The following is a 19705-nucleotide window of genomic DNA, read 5'->3' on the forward strand; positions in this document are numbered from 1 at the left end:
AGGGTGGGATTGGGGTTTTCTGCAGGAAGAGGTGTGTCTGGAATTAGCAGGACAGACAGCAACCTCCAGGACTAGATCAGACGGAGGCCAGACAACCAGGAAGCAGGAGCAAGTCAGTTGCTCCCTGATGTTGCAGATTGCACAATTTCTACTATATTGTAGCTTCGGAAGGGCCTTAATTACTGCAGACTCTCCTTTTTCAATGTTCAAAATATACAATTTTTATGCATTGATTAATTTCAAATGTATACAAGTAAATCCCGTGGAATACATTCAACTTTTCTAAAAACCATACAAATAGCTTAAAATACAAACAAAATGCTGGAGGAGCTCAGAAGGCCAGGCAGCATCAATGGAAAAGAGTACAGTCGACGTTTCGAGCCGAAGCCCTTCGGCAGGACAGGAGATAAAAAGCTGAGGAGTAGATTTAAAAGGTGAGGGGAGGGGAGAGAGAAACACAAGGTGATAGATGAAACCTGAAGGGAGAGGGGATGAAGTAAAGAGCAGGGAAGGCCATGGAAGAAAGAAGGGGGGGAGGGGCACCAGATGGAGGTGATGGACAGGCAATGAGATCATTGGGGGAGTGGGGGGAATGGGTGGGAGGCATTACTGGAAGTTTGAGAAATTGATGTTCATGCCATCAAGTTGGAGGCAACCCAAACGGAGTATAAGGTGTTGTTCCTCCAACAGCTTATAAGCGTGGCCTCATTACAACAGTGGAGGAGGCCATAGATAAACATATTGGAACGGGAATGGGAAGTGGAATTAAAATAGGTGGCCGCTGGGAGATCCCGCTTTTCTGGGAGCTTAGGTGCTCGGTGAAGCGGTCTCCCAATCTATGTCGGGTCTCACCGATATACAGGAGGCCACACCGGGAGCACCAATTACAGTAGGTGACCCCAACAGACTCACAGGCGAAATGTCGCCTCACCTGGAAGGACTATGTGGGGCCCTGAATGGTAATAAGGGAGGAGGTGGAGGGGCAGGTGTAGCACTTGTTCCGCTTGCAAGGGTAAGTACCAGGAGGGAGATCAGTGGGGGTGGGGACGAATGGACAAGGGAGTCATGTAGGGAGTGATCCCTGCAGAAAGCAGAAAGTGGGGAGGGAGGGAAAGATGTGCTTGGTGGTGGGATCCCATTGGGAGGTGGCAGAAGTTTCTGAGAATTATGTGGTGGATGCGAAGGCAAGGTAGGTGAGGCAAATGTTTTTGCTCTTAAACATGAGGAAGTCTGCAGATGCTGGAAATCCAAAGCAACACACACAAAATGTTGGGGGAACTGAACAGGTCAGGCAGCATCTAGGGAAATTAATAAAAATAGTAGACATTTCAGGCCGAGACCCTTCTTCAGGACTCAGAAGGAAGAGGAAAGATACCAGAATAAAGAGGTGGGGGGAGGGGAAGGATGCTAGCTAACAGGTGATATGGAAGCCAGCTGGGTGGGAAAGGTCAAATGCTGGAGAAGAAGGAATCTGACAGGAGAGGAGAATGGACCACAGGAGAAAGGGAAGGAGGAAGGGACCCAGGGGAAATAATTGGCAGGTGAGAAGAGATAAAATTTAGAGTGGGGAATAGAGGAAGGGGCGTGTGGGGGGACAGGGGGTGGAATTTGTTTACCAGAAGGAAAAATCAATATTCATGCCTTCAGGTTCAAGGCTACCCAGATAGAATATGAGGTGTTGCTCCTCCACCCTGAGGGTTGCCTCAACTTGGCACAAGTGGAGATTCCCATGTCTATTCGTCCCTCCCAGCACTAACCCCTGCAAGCGGCCTAAGTGCTTCTCCTGCCCATTCACCTCCTCCCTCACCTCCATTCGGGGCCACAAACAGTCCTTCCAGGTGAAGCAACACCTCACTCTGTGGTCCAGATTCCTCCTTCTCCAGACCTTGACCTTTCCCACCCACCTTGCTTCACCTATCTCCTCCCAGCCTGTCCTCCTTCCCCTCTGCCCACCTTTTTATTCTGCCATCTTCACCCTTCCTTCTCAGTCCTGAAGAAGGGTCTCGACCCTAAAGGTCGACTGTTTACTCATTTCCATAGCTGCTGCCTGACCTGCTGAGTTCCTCCAGCACTGTGTGTGTATTTGCTATTAAATGTCACTTGTATCAGTTTGATTGTGCTTTACAAGATGAAAAATGCAGAAATACAGTAGGTTTTCCCTTAATCTTCTTTCCACTATTAGCTGAAGCAATCCCAATCTGGCTAGTTCAGAGATTAGAAGTTCACTCACCACAGTGCCTACGTCATATATTGGAACAGAAGCAAACTTCAAATAACATGGGATAATACAGTGGTGAAATCCACTCATCTGGAGCTCCCCAAAACTGTACACCAGCTCTCAGGAAAGTCCAGGGTGGCTATTGGGGAGCTGCATCGGAGGGAGAAACACCTTTCCGTAGAGACAGAAAAATTGGATTTGTCCAGTGGATACACAATGACATTAATTGATAAAAATAAGAGCTTTTGATCTTTGGCAGGATTTAATGGTCTCTTTCATGATGGATGCTCTGGATATGACAGACCTAAAAGATTGTACAGTGCATTATCAGCTTAATGCTCGTCATGTTTAGAATCTAGGTCAGTAAATAGCATTAGAATCCTTAGATCTGCTGATCAGGAGGTGGCTGTCATTTGTCCCTGTTTCACAAACACAAGAAAATCTGCAGATACTGGAAATCCAACACACACACACACACACACACACACACACACACACACACACACACACACACACACACACACACACACACACACACACACACACACACACACACACACACACACACACACACACACACACACACACACACAGTTGGAGGAGCTCAGCAGGCCAGGCAGCATGAGTGGAAAAGAGTAAACAGTTCTGTGCCAAATCCCTTCATCAGGACTGGAAAGGAAGGGGGAAGGAGCTAGACCTAGAAGGTGGGGGGGAGGGGGGAAGTATATCGGTGAGACCCAATGTAGATTGGGAAATCGCTTCACCAAGCACCTACACTCCACTCGCCACTCCCAGTGGCCACCCATTTTAATTCCACTTCCCATTCCCATTCCGATATGTCTATCCATGGCCTCCTCCACTGTCATGATGAGGCCACACTTAGGTTGGAGGAACAAAACCTTATATTCTGTTTGAATAGCCTCCAACCTGACGACATGAATATCGATTTCTCAAACTTCCAGTAATGCCCCCCACTGCCCCCTTTCCTTCACCATTTCCCATCCCCTTTTCCCTTTCTCACCTTATCTCCTTGCCTGCCCATTGCCTCCCTCTGGTCCTCCTCCCCCCCTTTTCTTTCTTCTATGGCCTTCTGTTTCTTTCACCAATCAACTTCCCAGCTCTTTACTTCATCCCTGTGGTAAACTATGTATACCTGTCTGGACACGCCCCTCTGCTGACTGCTCCTGTGGTTCCTCCCACAGACCCCTGTATAAAGGCAATTGGAGGCACTGCTTCCCCCTCAGTCTCCAAGATGTCGTGCTCCACTTTGTTGCTAATAAAAGCCTATCGTTCGCCTCCCGTCTCCAAGAGTTATTGATGGTGCATCAATCCCCTCCCCCTTCAGGTTTCACCTCACACCTTGTGTTTCTCTCTACCCACCCCCCAACTTTTAAATCTACTCCTCAACTTTTTCTCTCCAGTCCTGCTGAAGGGTTCCAGCCCAAAATGTCGCCTGTACTCATTTCCATAGATGGTGCCGGGGCTGCTGAGTTCCTCCAGCATATTGTGTGTGTTGCTCAGGTAAGCATGGTACTGAATTTCAGAACATTGAACTCTTGATTAAAGCAATAATGCATAATGAAGTTATTTAGTTTTAATTGGATTTGATTTCATCTGATCAATAAAGAACAAAATTTGATGTGCTTTTTTCTAGCCATTATATAACTAAATTCCTTTCTAGAACTTATTTGATGCTTTGATTGCCTCTCAAATCAACTTTCAGCAAACTTTTCTCAATTAAATATTCAATAACATTGCCAGTGGCCATCTTCCCTCAGGCAATAGAAATACATTAGCACTTCTAACATTGACTGTCTCTGAAAACACCTCCCACTGATCCTCAGATTCTGTCAATCCCAGTTCACTTCCCAATCCTGTGTAATATTCTGTCATGGAAACCCTACTCCAGATGGTTTCAGTTTGTAGACCTCACTCTTGCTCCATACAACAACTATATGTATTTATGTAGCACTCTCAATACAATAAGGAAGAGTTAGCAAAAAAAAATCTAACAGAGAGACAAAGTAAAGACTTTAGAACATATTTCCAACAACTTGGCCTTCTTGATTACCTATCTTTTTGGCGACCCAGCCAAAGCTTGTAAAGATTTAAAGTGTCACAGAATTCCCAGCAGTATTATCTGTAAAGAATGTTTCCTGCTGCTACTTGTGGGCAGATTAAACATGTTACAAGGTGGGCATTCAAGGAAGGAAGTAACGGCATTGGAGATGGTTTATGAGAATGATCCCAGGAAAGAAAGGGTTAATGTATGGGGTGTGTCATGATGGCTCTGGACCTGCACTCACTGGAGTTTAGAAGAAGAAGAAGGGGAGACATCTCATTATACTTACTGAATATTGAAAAGCCTGGATAGAGTGGACATGGAGAGGATTCTCCAAGAATGGGAGAGTCTAAGACAAGAAGGAAGATCTCAGAATGGAAGGATGTTCTTCAGAACAGAGATGAGGAGGAACTTCTTAAGCCAGAGTATAGTGAATTTGTGGAATTCATTGCCACAGATAGTTGTGGAGGTCAAGGCATTGGGTACATTTAAAGTGGAGGTTTTTAGGTTCTTAATACTGTACATTGACTGATTCTATATTATTTGAACTTAATGCTTTTATACATTGGAAAAGCAGATGTGCAATTAGAAACAGTAGCATTTTAATTTTGTAAAATACATTCTTGCTTTCCAAACATAGCTTTAACACAGCATGGCAAATGAAACTGAGGTCGTCTTACCTGAGTGTCCAGTCGTGGTTACAGTAAGGTTGGACATTTCCAAGATAGAAGCCCAGAGACTGAGTGACATCCACTAAATTGCTGAAGTTGAGACTAATGCTGTTGTACAAGACTGAAGTCATACTGATTTCATCAATAGCCCAGACATCCTCATTCAGCCCAGAGTGATAAGGCTGCCACCAGCGGAACTGGATGCCTAGTTGCCGTGCATTCTGTGGAAGCTGCACAGAGATGATTCTACGATGGAGAGAACAGCAGGGTGTGAAATTTCTGTACACTGTGATCCGCTAATCATTCCTTAATACTTGGAGTATGTACAGAAGATGATAAAATATAAAACCAATCATTGCACACACTTGAGCAGTGGATTGACCTTTTAAACCCCAATTATTTCAAAACATTACAGAAACGCTTCTTGCTGCCTCTGTAAAGCAGCCAGTATTATCAAAGACCCCACTCACCCCAAACATTGTCTCTTCTCCCCCTCTCATCAGGCAGAAGATACAAAAAGCATGACAGCTCGTACCACCAGGCTCAAGGACAGCTACTCATAGCTACTACCTTGCTGTTATAGAACTACCGAATGGTGATAAGATGACCTCTTAACCTCAATCTACCTCAAAGAAACATAGAAAACCTACAGCACAATACAGGCCCTTCGGCCCACAAAGCTGTGCCCAACGTGTCCCTACCTTAGAAATTACTAGACACCCCCATAGCCCTCTATTTTTCTGAGTTCCATGTACCTATCTAAAAGTCTCTTAAAAGACCCTATTGTATCTGCCTCCACCACCGTTGCCAGCAGCCCATTCCACGCACTCACTAATCTCTGAGTAAAAAATTACCCCTGACATCTCCCCTGTAACTACTCCCCAGCACCTTAAACCTGTGTCCTCTTGTGGCAACCATTTCAGCCCTGGGAAAAAGCCTCTGACTATCCACACAATCAAAGCCTCTCATCATCTTATACACCTCTATCAGGTCACCTCTCATCCTCTGTCGCTCCAAGGAGAAAAGGCCGAGTTCACTCAACCTGTTTTCATAAGGCATGCTCTCCCATCCAGGCAATATCCTTGTAAATCTCCTCTGTACTCTTTCTATGGTTTCCACATCCTTCCTGTAGTGAGGCGACCAGAACTGAGCACACTACTCCAAGTGGGTTCTGACCAGGGTCCTATATAGCTGCAACATTACCTCTTGGCTCCTAAATTCAGTTCCATGATTGATGATGGCCAATACACTGTATGCCTTCTTAACCACAGAGTCAACCTGCACAGCTGCTTTGAGTGTCCTATGGACTTGGACCCCAAGATCCCTCTGATCCTCCACACTGGCAAGAGTTTTACCATTAATATTATATTCTGCCATCATACTTGACCTACCAAAATGAACCACCTCAAACTTACCTAGGTTGAACTCCATCTACCTCTAGATTGAACTCCATCATTATAACTTTGTACCGTATTTTCTACCTGCACTGCAGTTTCTCAATAACTAATACTTCATTCTAACCTCGATTATTAGTTTACCCTGGACTACCTCAATAAACTATTAAGTATGAACATTATGCAAAACTAATTTTTCACTGTACCATGCTACATGTGACAATAATAAATCAATTTACCAGTTCACCAAGTTATGAATACAATGTTGCAACAAAATTTTTTGGAAAAACATTTTGAGATCACATTCTCTCTACTCAACAACAGGTAGATATCCATCATGAAAATGAAACAATTCAAACAGTAAAGCTTTTATGAGGTTTGGATGATCTTGTATAAAGTTCAGTCTTTGTATGTTATTAGAGCAATTGGTTGACATTCATTTACAGTTCAAACTGTGACTTTGCTGCAAAAAAATGAAAATCACTTCATTTTCAGTACAAATAAGAAGGGTCTGAAGAACGTGCAATGGTTAAAGTGTAATATTAAGATGAAGTGCAACATATTTCAAATCCTAAAATAAAAATAATTTCTGTATGTTTGCATACAAATTCAGTGCTTCAATCCACAAACTGTTGCTGGCAACATTATCAAAATTCTGAGGCCATTTACTTTTTAATACAGTAGGGAAGCTATAATTTTAAAAAAATCATGACCTACTTTAAACAGTGAATGATGGAAATCAAATGAATGAACCAAGCCTTTCATTTGTTCCAATCGCCAACAATTTCATATCTTTAATACACTAAACAGAAAGCAAAGTTTTTTTGCAGAGAAAAATAAATTTTGAAGGCACTTTTATATTCCTAAAATAACAAATAAGAAAATATTGTCTCCCTTCCTACTTAGTTCACTGTATGGACTAAAGCCATCAGTTTACCTAAAAATGCTTAAGTATTCATAGAATCACTTCCTTACAATTGCTAGTTTTCTCGAATTGATAATATGACTCAATTCTATATTTAGAACTTGGTGTGTATGCAATATGCTCATATCTACTCCTGTCAAGGAAAGCTTTAAACCTCAGATGACAAATAATATTGCATTTTTGACATATGGAGCATTGGAGAGGACATATTATCATAGGAAAAATTAATTCTATCACCATGATTAACTACGTAAATCAACGATCATGTTCCCACCCAGTTCTGCACCTGTCAGGTTAGGGAAGCATGTGGGTTTCTTGGCAGACGTGCTGGTTACTGCTATTATACTGTATAAATGATCTGCTGTAGGTGAAAATGGTGAATAACATGATGGCTTTCATCTCCTTTCAATTTATTTCAATCTAATTTTAGTATACAAAACTGTCAATAATTTCCAATGGCCATCATTATTATATCAATGTTTCCTATAATTATATTTAGAATGTAATCTTCAGGAACATACAGATTGAGGTATCTAATGCAAGCATGGAAGAGCATTGTTAGCAATGAACACTCGGTTGAAGAAAACAAAATTAAAATTTGAGAAGAGCAAGAATGAAGAGTACAAGCGTTCCTTTATTTAAAATAACACCAGTAAGGCATTTAGCATAATGGAGTACTTCGAATAAGGTGTTTCTTGTAATTCTAATAATGCTACACATCATCATCAGCAGTGACCACTCATATGATATGAGTATGATTCTTCTCCTGGTGGTTGATCTGGTCACTTGTGGGTCTTGACATGACCAAAGAGGCTGATCCGTGATCCACAAGTCCTGTTGCAGTGTTGGCAGGTGTAGGTCACTGAGACCGTGCTGGATGTAGCTGGTTGGGCCTTTCCCAGTCTCTCCTTACATCGAAGCTGCTTAGTCTCAGCGGCACAGTGGAGGTTTTCTTCGAGCTCACAAACAGTCCTTCTCCAGCCTTCCCTATCCTGTGCTAATTTCTCCCATCTGTTCAGGTTGATGAAGCACTTCCTCAAGTGGGTTTTGATATTGCCCTTGAACCTCTTTTTCTGCCTGCCAGGAGTGCACTTTGCATCCTTGAGTGGCCGAACAGGAGCTGTTTAGGGAAGCGGGTTCAGGCATATGGATGCTGTGGCCAAACCGTCGCAATTGTTGTTGAGTCACGATTGTGGCTATGGATTAATGTTAACTTCCTCCAGGATGCCGGAGTTAGTTCGCCTGTTCTTCCAGCTAACTCTCAGAATCTTTCGGAGGCATCTTTGATTGTAAGTTTCGAGGGATTTTATGTATCGGCTATATGTTGTCCATGACTCTGCTCCACATAGCAAGGAGGGGAGGACTATAGCTTTATAGACCAGAAGCTTAGTGTTGGTCTTGATATCCCAATCTTCAAAAACCCTCTTTCTCGGCCTGGCAAAATCTCTACCCACACTGTCTATTCTGCAATTTACTTCAAGGTCAATGTTGGCTCTTGAAGAAAGAAGGCTGCCAAGATATGGGAAATGATCAGTGTTCTCCAGAGGGATGTTGTTAATTTGGATGGTTGGAAATTTAAGAACTTGATCTGGAGCAGGTTGGTGCAGGACTTGGGTTTTCTTGATCAAGTCCCAGGAGCTTATATGCTCTGGCAAAAGCTTCCATTGTGCACTGTAGAGTGAGCTATGATGGCATTTTTATGGAGCTCTGTGTTGAAAGCAGTTGACTCCTTGCTCTTTCTCTTGAATCGGTGTAGGTTACTCTGTCTGTCCGATAGAGAATCTGGACTCTTTGTGAGAAGTCTTGCCTGTGAGTTGAAGAATGGTTGCAATGAAAATGGCAGACGGAGTTGGGGCAATGATGCACCCCTGTTTGACCCCAGTCTCAACCTTAAAAGGTGCTGTCTCAGAGCCACAGTTGCTGATGACTGTTGCACTCCTGTCATTGTGTGAGAGCTGCAGGATCTTGAGGTATTTCTCTGGGCACCCAATTTTGGACAGTACCTGCCAAAGGGTAGGGCAATTTACAGAGTCAACTGCTTTTGTAAGGTCTATGAAGGCCATATACAGTGGGAGATTTTGTTTGGAATATTTGGAATATTGTGTTTAGTTTTAGTCATCCTGTTATAAGACAGATGTTGATAAGCTGGAAAAAGTGCAAAAATATTTATGAGGATGTTGCCAGAATTCAAAGTATTGAATCTAGAGATAGATTGAGCAGGCCAGGACTTCATTGGGATGTAGGAGGATAAGGGGGTGATCTTATAAAGGTGCAAAAAATCATGAAAATCATAGAATGGTTGACCATACGTAGTCTTTTCTCCCATGGTTGGGGAATCAAGACCTGGAGGGAATAGGTTTATGTAAGAGGGGAGAGATTTAATGGGAATCTAAGGGGTAAGTTTTTCACCCAGAGGAATAAGATGCCAGTGGAAATGTGGTTGAGGCACATTTAGAAGGCAGGTAGACAGGTACATTAATAAGAAGGGTTTAGAGTGATAAAGCTAAGCATGTGCAAGTGGGACAAGATTGGATGGGCATCTTGGATGGCATGGTCCAGTTTGGGTTGAAGGGCCTGTTTTCATGGTGTATGATGCTACAATTTGTAGAAAAGCACATTAAAGGCCAACGTATCTCAGAATCCTATTACTTTGTGAATTCACAGCTGAATTTTTTCACCATAAAGCTGAACTTCATGATACTAATCAATAAACTAGAATTATAATTATGATTAGAACATCACTTGCTATATTTATAGCTCCTGAAGGGGGCTGCATACTAGAAACCCAAAATAGATTATTTATTATGAAAGGAAATGCACATACATATTCAGACACAGGAGATGGCCACAACTGGTAGTGTCAGTATTTATTGTCCAAACATATTGTCGTTATGAAGGTAGAGGTGCAAGCCAGTGGGGAAGGTACTTCTGCAGAGCTGTAGGTATGGAATTCAGGACTTTGAAGGAATGGTACATACTTTAAGTCAGGATGATGTGAGATCTAGAATTTGCAACTGGTAATATTACCACGTAACTACAAATTTCATCTATTGAGATAGAAAAGATCACAAGTTTGAAGATGCTGTTAATAGAGCTGCACTCGTCCAAGAGAAGTTTGTATTTCATCATCTTGTCAATGCTGGGAGTCAGAGCTGAGACAACCTGCAGAAGAACCAGCTTCTGACCTTCTCTGCATCAATAGCACTTTCTTGATTACTCCAGTTAGGTTTCTGGTTTCTGGTTAATGTTGCATTATCTGACATTGGTATCGTGGTTCAGCACAATGGCCTGCAATTTAAGTGACGTGAATGTGATATGTTGTTCATATCTCTTTCATATTTGTTCATTTTCCATTTCCAATTTGTAAATTGGTAGTGAGCCACTTTCTTGGGCCATAGTGAAGATACTCCTACCAGCTGTTGGGTAGTGAGTTCCAGGGTTTAGATAGAACAGTGACGAAGGTACCTTGCCAAGTCAGGATGGTGTGAGAATTGAAGATAAGACCTGTGGATGGTGGTCCTGTCCATCCACTGCACTTGTCCTTCTCAGTATACATGCTCCTGGGTTTAGGAGAGACGGGGTTAGGAAGATAATGTTGCAGAAACCTGACCAAGTAACTGTAGTGCACTTTGTAGACAACAGACACTGTTGTCATGGTGGTAGTAGTGTCACATCAGATGTCAAATAAGCAAGCTGGTTTGCCCTGAATAGTATTAAGCTTAACTGGTTTTTTGGAACTGCACTCATCCAGGCAAGTAAAGAGTATTCCACTTTGCTCCTGTCTTAAAGATATCAGAGATACATCACTCAGTGAAGGATGCCCAACTCATAATATTCCTGTGCTGAATCTGTTGCGATTCTGGTTAATGGCAACCCATTGCGTAACAGTGAGAGTGAAGAAATGAACAATTCCATTGATTGCTATGGCTAGCTGGTTAGACCCAATCTTGCTGAAGATGATCACTGGCTGGCACTTCTGCAACATGGATGACACATACCATGATATAGGAGCAGAGTTAGGCCATTCAGCCCATCAAGTCTTCTCCATCATTCAATTATAGCTGATTTATTATCCCTTACTAATCCAAAACCTATCAACCACAACTCTAAATATACCCAATGACTTGGTTATATTGGGTATATGGGTACGTCATGGAAGGGTGGGATATTCATTATGCAGACTGCCTAATTTTCTGCCAATGCATATAAAATCAGGAGCAAAGTGGTAGGTGTACAGGATTCTGCTTGCTGTTCTTTGGTTCCATGTACAAAGCTTAGTGCTATTACAGCAATATAAAAATCCACTCTTTGCAAAATGTAATTCTAATCCTGTTAAAGTCATATTTGAAATATTTGCCCACATGACCTTATAAATTCAGGAGGTGTAAATGGAAAATTTTCAAGCTTAGGACCTATAATGCATCCTTTTTCAAAATATTAACCATTGGTCATTCGTGGTTTATTGGAAATTCAGAAGCAACCAATTGCATCTCTTGTTAACATACACCAATGTCAATACTACCATTTGCTGGAGTTCCTTAATCTTTCTGTGTACATGGGAAGATGAAAATCAGATAATGTGAGTATTTTACTATTGGATCAACTGAGTTACTTAACTATTTAGGTCAATAATGCAGTAAATGTATACATTTGTATAGCTTTGTCAGTAATCTGATAGTGTACTCAAGGATTTTTTTCACTGAAATTAATGCATGAAGCAAAAGCAATGTTGCCATAGCCACGCTGGTCAGGAATTTCTATTGGACAATACCTCAATAATTCATGAGAAGAAACTCAGCTGTGAATGTGTGTGTGTGTGTGTGTGTGTGTGTGTGTGTGTGTGTGTGTGTGTGTGTGTGTGTGTGTGTGTGTGTGTGTGTGTGTGTGTGTGTGTGTGTGTGTGTGTGTGTGTGTGTGTGTGTGTGTGTGTGTGTGGTTAGAAAAGAGGGAGCGGGCTTTTGGGAAATTATGAAAATGAACAACATTTAAGAGATGTTAAAGATCAAGGAATTCCCTTTTCATAAAGGATAAGGAGATGTGAAAAACGCTCGTTTTACTTTGATGCTTTTCACATCCTCGGGATGCCCTGAGCAACCAATAGAGGGTAATTAAGGAAATATTTCAGTTTATGTTTTCACTTTAGTGTCCCATAAATAGAATGATCAGATAAATCTGTTCTGGGAACCTTGGTTGAGGCATAAATTATGGCCAAGACTCTGTGTAAACAAGCCTGTATTCTTTTAAACCAAACAAAGTACTTTTAACATCCACTTGAGAGGGTAATAATTTTGTCTGTCACCATCCCACTGTTCAGCACCTACCCTGAGGTGTCAGCCTGGATCATGTGTTCACTCTCTAGGAAAGGACAGAGACCCATGGGTCTGACTTGCTGCTAGGTGTGCCACAGCTGACTGATGAACGGTTTAAAAAAAACCGCCTGTTTCATAATTATCAAAAAAGCTAAAATCTGAAAATCTGAAATAAAAAGGAAATGTGTTGGAAAGCACAGGTCAGGCAGCACCTGTGGCAAGTGCAGGTAAGACCTATGGAAGGCCATTGTGAGCACAAAAAGTCAGCTCTGAGTGAAGCTAGAGGCAGAATCAGATACACGACAGGAGTGGCAGGTTTGTGTGCCAGTACGTCCAATATGGTGAAACCCAACAGCATAAATGGCAGTGAGGCTTCACTCGCCATCGAGCTCAATTCTTTTTATGCACACTTCAAAAGGGAGAATGATCCCCACGGCATTCAGCAACCCGATGGCCTCCGTCTTGCAGGCCAACATCCGAACATCCTTCAAGAGTGTGAACCCTCGCGAGGCACAAAGACCCGATGGCATACCTGGCTGGTACGGAAACCCTGACCGGAGTCTTCAAGGACATTTTCAACCCCCACCCCCACCCAATGTTGTGGGCGTAGGATCCCACCTGCTTTAAAAGGCAAGTAATCATTCTGATGCCCTAAAAGAGCAGGATGAGGTGCCTGGTAGCACACCTACTGTAATGAAGTGCTTTGAGAGTTTGTTGTGGCTAGAGTTGGTCTTGCTTGAGGAAGGACTGCAATTTGCCATCTGCTGCAGCAGATCTACAGCAGATGCAATACCACTGGTCCTCCGCTCTGCTTTGGAGCGCCTATCAACCACAAGATACACATCAGCTCGGCATTCAACACTACCATCCCTACAGAACTAATAACCAATGTTCAACCCATGGGCCTCTGTACTTTCCTCTTTAACTGGACCATCAGCTTCATTATTGGGAGACTACAGTCAGTGTGTATAGGAAATAATCTCCTCCTCACTGACTATCAATGCAGGTGCTCCTCAAAGATGCTGCTCTACTCGCTTTACACTCGTGATTCTGTGGTCTATAAATTCACCGATGACACCACTGTTGTTAGAGAATCTCAGAATGGTGATGAGGAGGCCAACAGAGTGAGAAAGGTTAGCTGGTTGAATGGTGTCACAATAACAACCTCGCGATCAGCGTCAGCAAGACCGAGGAAGTGATTGTGGGCTTCAGAAAGAGAAGTCAGGAAAACACATTGAGGGGTCAGCTGTGAGCAGTTTCAAGTTCCCAGACATGAACACCTCAGAGGATCTATCCTGGGCCTTCATGAAGAAGGCACACCAATGGATCTACTTTGGCAAGAGTTTGAGGAGTATGGTATGTCACTAAGAAGTATGGTGGAGAGCGGCTGGCCGGTTGTATGGCAGCCTGGTATGGAGCCCCCAGTACACTAGATAGCAAGAGGCTGCAGAGGGTCATAGACTCAGCCAGATCCATCATCAGTCCCCACCAGAAATAATATATATTAAAAAGTGAGGTAGTGTCCAAGGGTTAGGAATTGGATGGCAGAGGGGAAGAAGCTGTTCCCGAATCACTGACTGTGTGCCTTCAGGCTTCTGTACCTCCTACTTGATGGTAACAGTGAGAAAAGGGCATGTCTTGGATGCTGAAGGTCTTTAATAATGGATGCTGCCTTTCTGAGACACTGCTCCTTGAAGTTGTCCTGGGTACTTCGTAGGCTAGTACCCAAGATGGAGCCAGCTAAATTTACAGCCCTCTGCAGCTTCTTTTGGTCCTGTGCAGTAGCCCCTCCACACCAGACAGTGATGCAGCCTGTCAGAATGCTCCCCACGCAGAAAGAAGTTTTTGAGTGTATTTGTTGACATACCAAATCTCTTCAAACTCCTAATGAAGTATAGCCGCTGTCTTGCCTCCTTTATAACTGCATCGATATGTTGGGACCAGGTTAGATTCTCAGAGATCTTGACACCCAGGAACTTGAAACTTCTCACTCTCTCCACTTCTGATCCTTCTATGAGGATTGGTATGTGGTCCTTCGTCTTACCCTTTCTAAAGTTGACAATCAGCTCTTTCGTCTTACTGACGTTGAGTGTCAGGTTGTTGCGGCAGCACCACTCCACTAGTTGGCATATCTCACTCCTGTACGCCCTCTCGTCACCACCTGAGATTCTACCAACAATGGATGTATTGTCAGCAAATTTATAGATGGTATTTGAGCTATGCCTAGCCACAAAGTCACAGTCATAGAGAGTAGAGCAGTGGGCTAAACACACATCCCTGAACTACCATCAGGGAAAGGGTATATGTGTCAATGATTTAGGAACAGCTTCTGCCCCTCCATCATCTGATTTCTGAATGGTCCATGGCCCCATGAACAGAACCTCATTATCCCTCTCTTTGGCACTATTTATTTACTTTTGATGATGTATAGATTTTTATACCTTTGCAGTGTACTGCTGGCACAAAACAATAAATTTCACATTATATGTCAGCAATAATAAACCCAATTCTGATCCTGAAACAGTTAATGGTTCGCCTAACATTTGGAGGTTACAAAGATCTCATAAACCAAGAATACCAAGCACTGCGCAGTTACACACCAGTGTTCAGTGTTGGAGAGGCTGTGATGGATAGGAAAAAGCTATACCACAAAATTAGAGAAATATTTGTGCATAACATATGTGATTAACACAATGAATAGAGGCAATAGCAAGGCAAACTGTACACGATCTGAGGAAGTGAAGTATCATTCTATCACATTTTATATGTTTTTACATCTTTCCAGTTACACTTTGATCATTGACCCTTCATAGTCAAATAAAATTCATCTGAACAAACAATGGCGTGGTAGGAAAATAATTGGCGTAAAGTTCTTAAGAGTGGTTCTTAGATTGAAGGTGACCTGAACACAATTTATCTTCTGTAGAAACAAGACTAAAGTCACACTACCATGGAAGGAACATAAAAATAAACTTAGCAGGCAAGAATTTAATTTTTCTTCAGATTTTCTAAAATGAGAGGATTGAGGAAGCAAGTTTGTGATGATATTTAACATTAAGGAGTCAGGAAGGTTTTCAGGGGTTAACTGCATACCCAAGTACAGGGAGGAGTGAGTGATAGCGTCATACTCAGGGTGTGCTTTATTCAGCTGGCAGCACTGTCACAAAGACAGGTGGCACACACCACAAAAATAGGGCATTTGGCAAAATCGGGGGTCTTGACACAGCTGGGAACAGTTATGAAACCTGGCACAGCTGCCACTCTAGTCACAATAGGCGGCGTGGACAGACCTCAAACAGTGGAGATACTTGGCAAAGGCAGGGAACTGGACCAGCAGGCAGCTCCAGCCTGCAAAGATCCTGTCCTGTTTGTCAACTCGAGGTTGTTCCAACTCGTCAATGACATGCATGCATAATTAGAAAAAGAAAAATCATCAAAGGAAGCTCGAGGTGTTCAGCAAGCTGGACTTCTCGGGATATTTTAGAGGCTTTAGGTAAATACTTCAGACATCTGTAATTCTGTTTAATTAAACTAAAATTATTTCACACATCTGAATCCCTTAAAAAATTAAATACAGTGAAATGAAGTACTGTAACATTGCTGAAGGCTCCATATAGGAATTGGCTTTCATCTCCATTGCATCCATGGCAACATGTTAATTATTAAGAGATGTTTGAAGAGAGCACTGCTAAGCTGATCAACATTCAATACTTATTAATTGCTTCAAAAATAATACATTGAAATAAGGTTTCTTCTTGCTGAGGAATTTCATAATTATCAACTCCTTCAGTTCACATATTTCTTCTCAGTGTGACACCTCATCTAACTGTATGAAAGCTGCCACGTCGAGAGTTTGGACAGGAAAGAATTGTTAATCTGGTTTCAGTTAACGGAAGTATATTCAGGAAGAGATGTCCCTCAATTGGACACTTGAAAATTATGCTGTAATGCTGATTAAACTTACCCGGTTGGTATAACGATTCTGAATAAACAGACTAACAAATTATGTGGTTTCTTTCTGCAATTTGCAGTGTCTTCCAAAGACTGCAAAATGATTATTTAATTTCTCCCTCTTACTGCCATATTTTACCTCAGTGTGACACTACCAATCAGGCAAATGCCAAGTCAAGTGCGTTAGTCAAAAGGACTCAGCTTCCAACATTCAGATCACACCAAACACTTCCATCTCCTGTAACCAACATCACGAGATTCAGAGGAATACACTTAATTAATATTAAGTGTGAATACTCATGCAGCAGAAACAAAAACTATAAGAATTATTAAAATTATCCCATCAGTGAGCATACACATTCCACTTCTAGTCTAAACTGATCCCATCAAGAAGGTTAGCATAGGACAAGCATTTCCCTTTCAAAGCCAGATTATAAGAGGAAAATTAGCTCGGATCCTTGCTTTTTAATCCCACCCAGAGAGACTAAGCCAAAAATAAATCAAACGTCCAAAATTTGTTAAAGGACACCGTTATTTCCAAATTCACACTGTTGTCTTTCTGTTGAAGTAACACTTGTAAAGGAGTGCCATTTGTATCTGGAAACGAAATGCTTCCTTGAATAAAGATACCACAAATGTCAGCAACTGCATTTGTGGCACTAATCAAAATGATGTTAAAAAGATAAATTTACATTGTAACACATATACTAAATATGTTACCAGTTGAATTGTATCGCAAAATTACGCTCCATAAAATTCAGCTCTCGGTTGTCTGCCCCAGGGACACCATTCAGACGTAGTCATCTCAAAGTCATGAAAGACAATTATCCAATGTTTCCTTTTTATTCATTCTTTGCGAATCCCATCCAGATGTCACTTTGAGAAGGTAATGGTGAAAGCTAAGTGGCTGGTGAAGTCACTGACAGATTTGGTGGGTGACTTTGACTTAACTTACCGTGGCTCATGGTAGTTCCGGTGGGAGTAGTGATGCAGTAGATTCCATGTAATTCCATTGTCCGCAGAAAAGTGCAGCAGAACCCCTTCCCCTGGCTGGTCTGGGGGCTTGCATGTGCTCAGAACGTATTTACTACCCAGGCGAAGGGTGAACTGGAGGAATCTGCAGAAACAAAAGCACCACAAGGCAAAATATTTACAACCTTAAATAAGTTCATCCATACAAAGCCTACAGTTGCATCACTGCACTTAAAAGTGTAGCATTATTACTGATGAAAAGCAATTGCCCTTTGAGCTTATTTCCATTGACATTGGGTGAGACTAGTACTAGAGGTCATGGGTTAAGGGTGAAAGGTGAAACGCTTAAGGGGAACATGAGGGGGATCTTCTTCACTCGGAGTGGTGAGAATGTGGAACAAGCTGCCAGCAAAAGTGGTGCATGTGGGTTTGATTTCAACATTTAAGAGAAATTTGGAGAGGTACATGGATTGGAGGGGTACATGGGTGGGCAAAGATCCAGGTACAGATTGATAGCACTTGGCAGAATAATAGTTTGGCGCAGAATAGATGGGCCAAAGGTCTTGCTTCTGTGCTATAGTGTTCTATGACTCTCTATTTCAGAGGAGATCTCATTCTCTCCTCACTGTTTTAAACTTCAATTTTGAAAACTTGACAAATAGGCACCATCATTAAGTATGGTGACAGCTTGATGGTCTTGCTTTCTTGTCACTGCTTGATGCACCATCAATAACTCACTCTGAGACGTAAAAACGAGGTATCGGCTTTTATTGACTGGAAGAAGGAACAAGCAGTGAGTGACCACCATACTACATCCTGGAGACTGAGAGGCCGGGCTCAGACCTCCATCCCCTTTATACAAGGGTCTGTGGGAGGAGCCACAGGAGCAGTCATCAGGGGGCGTGTCCAGACAGGTATCGGTAGTTCACCACACTGCTGTCATCAGGAAAAAGGCACAAACACCTCAGAAACCACACCACCAGGTTCTGGGACAATTATTACCCCTCAACCATCAGGCTCTTGAACCAGAGAGGATAACTTCACTCATCCCATCATTGAACTGTTAGACTGTGGACTCACTTTCAAGGACTCTTCATCTCATATTCTCAGTATTTATCACTTCTTATTATTAATTATTTTCTTTCTTTTTGCAGTTGCACAATTTGTTGTCTTTTGCACATTGGTTCTTTCTCCGTCCTGTTGATGTGGTCTTTCATTGTTTCTACTGTAATTCTTGTACTTACTGTGATTGCTCGCAAGAAAACGAATCCCAGGGGTTGTATATGGTATATGCACTTTGATAATAAATTTACTTTGAACTTTGATAGTACAATTTTCATAGAATTTACTTAATACTTAGTCTTGTGTAACATGCATTAATGATTTCCATTGATATATAAGGGTTGTGAGAAGGACATTGTAAATGATACAACAGTTAGCCATGTGGTTCATAGTGAAGAGGAAATTCTCAACTACAGGAAGGAATGGATGCACCAAGGAGAAAATTAGTGAACTGGACCTAATCCAGAAAATCCCAAGATCATGCATTTGAGGCGATACAACAAGAGAATACTCAATAAGTGTGTGAGGGCATTGAAGAGCGAAGATGAACAAAAATGCTTACGAGCAGCAGTTTAGGTCAATAAAGTAACAAAAGGGAGAGAGCGATTTATTCACCGACATAAAGAAAGCAAAAGGAGGATGTAATGCTGAAATAGTATACAACTCCAAATGAGCACTGTCATCAGTCACAATGGAATAGTGCCAGGACTGGAAAATTTTAGTTACAAAGAGAGACTGAAAGTACTGGGGTTGTTTTCTTTGGAGCAGAGGAGGCTGTAAAGAAGTATCTAAAATTATGAGGGACCTAAGTATTTTAGAAAAGAGGGATCAAAATTTGGGGATATAGAAGGATTAGAGGAGAATAGGATGCGGAATTCAATGAGTGAAAGGGTAGGAGGAGGAACTTTCCCAGAGAAGTGAAAGGTAATACTGTAGTAGTTGTCTATGTGGACTTGCAGAGTCAGCTGTACAGCCCAGAAATAAGACCTCCCACCCAGCATATTACAAAGTACAATGTAAGTTTATTATCAAAGTACATATATGTCACCATATACAATCTTGAGATTCATTTTCTTGTGGGCATATACAATAAATACAAGAAACACAATAGAATCATTGAAAGACTGTACACAACAGGACG

General features: G+C 42.0%; 1 protein-coding gene across 2 annotated transcripts in view; it reads right to left on the reverse strand.

The window, feature by feature from the left end:
• LOC140738799 (reelin-like) overlaps positions 1 to 19705 on the reverse strand; it is a 302475-nt gene that overhangs the window by 125865 nt on the left and 156905 nt on the right. For both annotated transcript variants that reach the window (XM_073066646.1, XM_073066645.1), the window contains exons 20-21: positions 17486 to 17647; positions 4961 to 5197 (exon numbers count right to left, since the gene is read on the reverse strand). In XM_073066646.1, coding sequence (XP_072922747.1) covers positions 4961 to 5197; positions 17486 to 17647 — 399 coding nt within the window. The remainder of the gene's footprint in view (positions 1 to 4960; positions 5198 to 17485; positions 17648 to 19705) is intronic.

Source organism: Hemitrygon akajei, chromosome 14 (assembly GCF_048418815.1).
Source record: "Hemitrygon akajei chromosome 14, sHemAka1.3, whole genome shotgun sequence".
Classification (NCBI taxonomy): Eukaryota; Metazoa; Chordata; class Chondrichthyes; order Myliobatiformes; family Dasyatidae; genus Hemitrygon; species Hemitrygon akajei.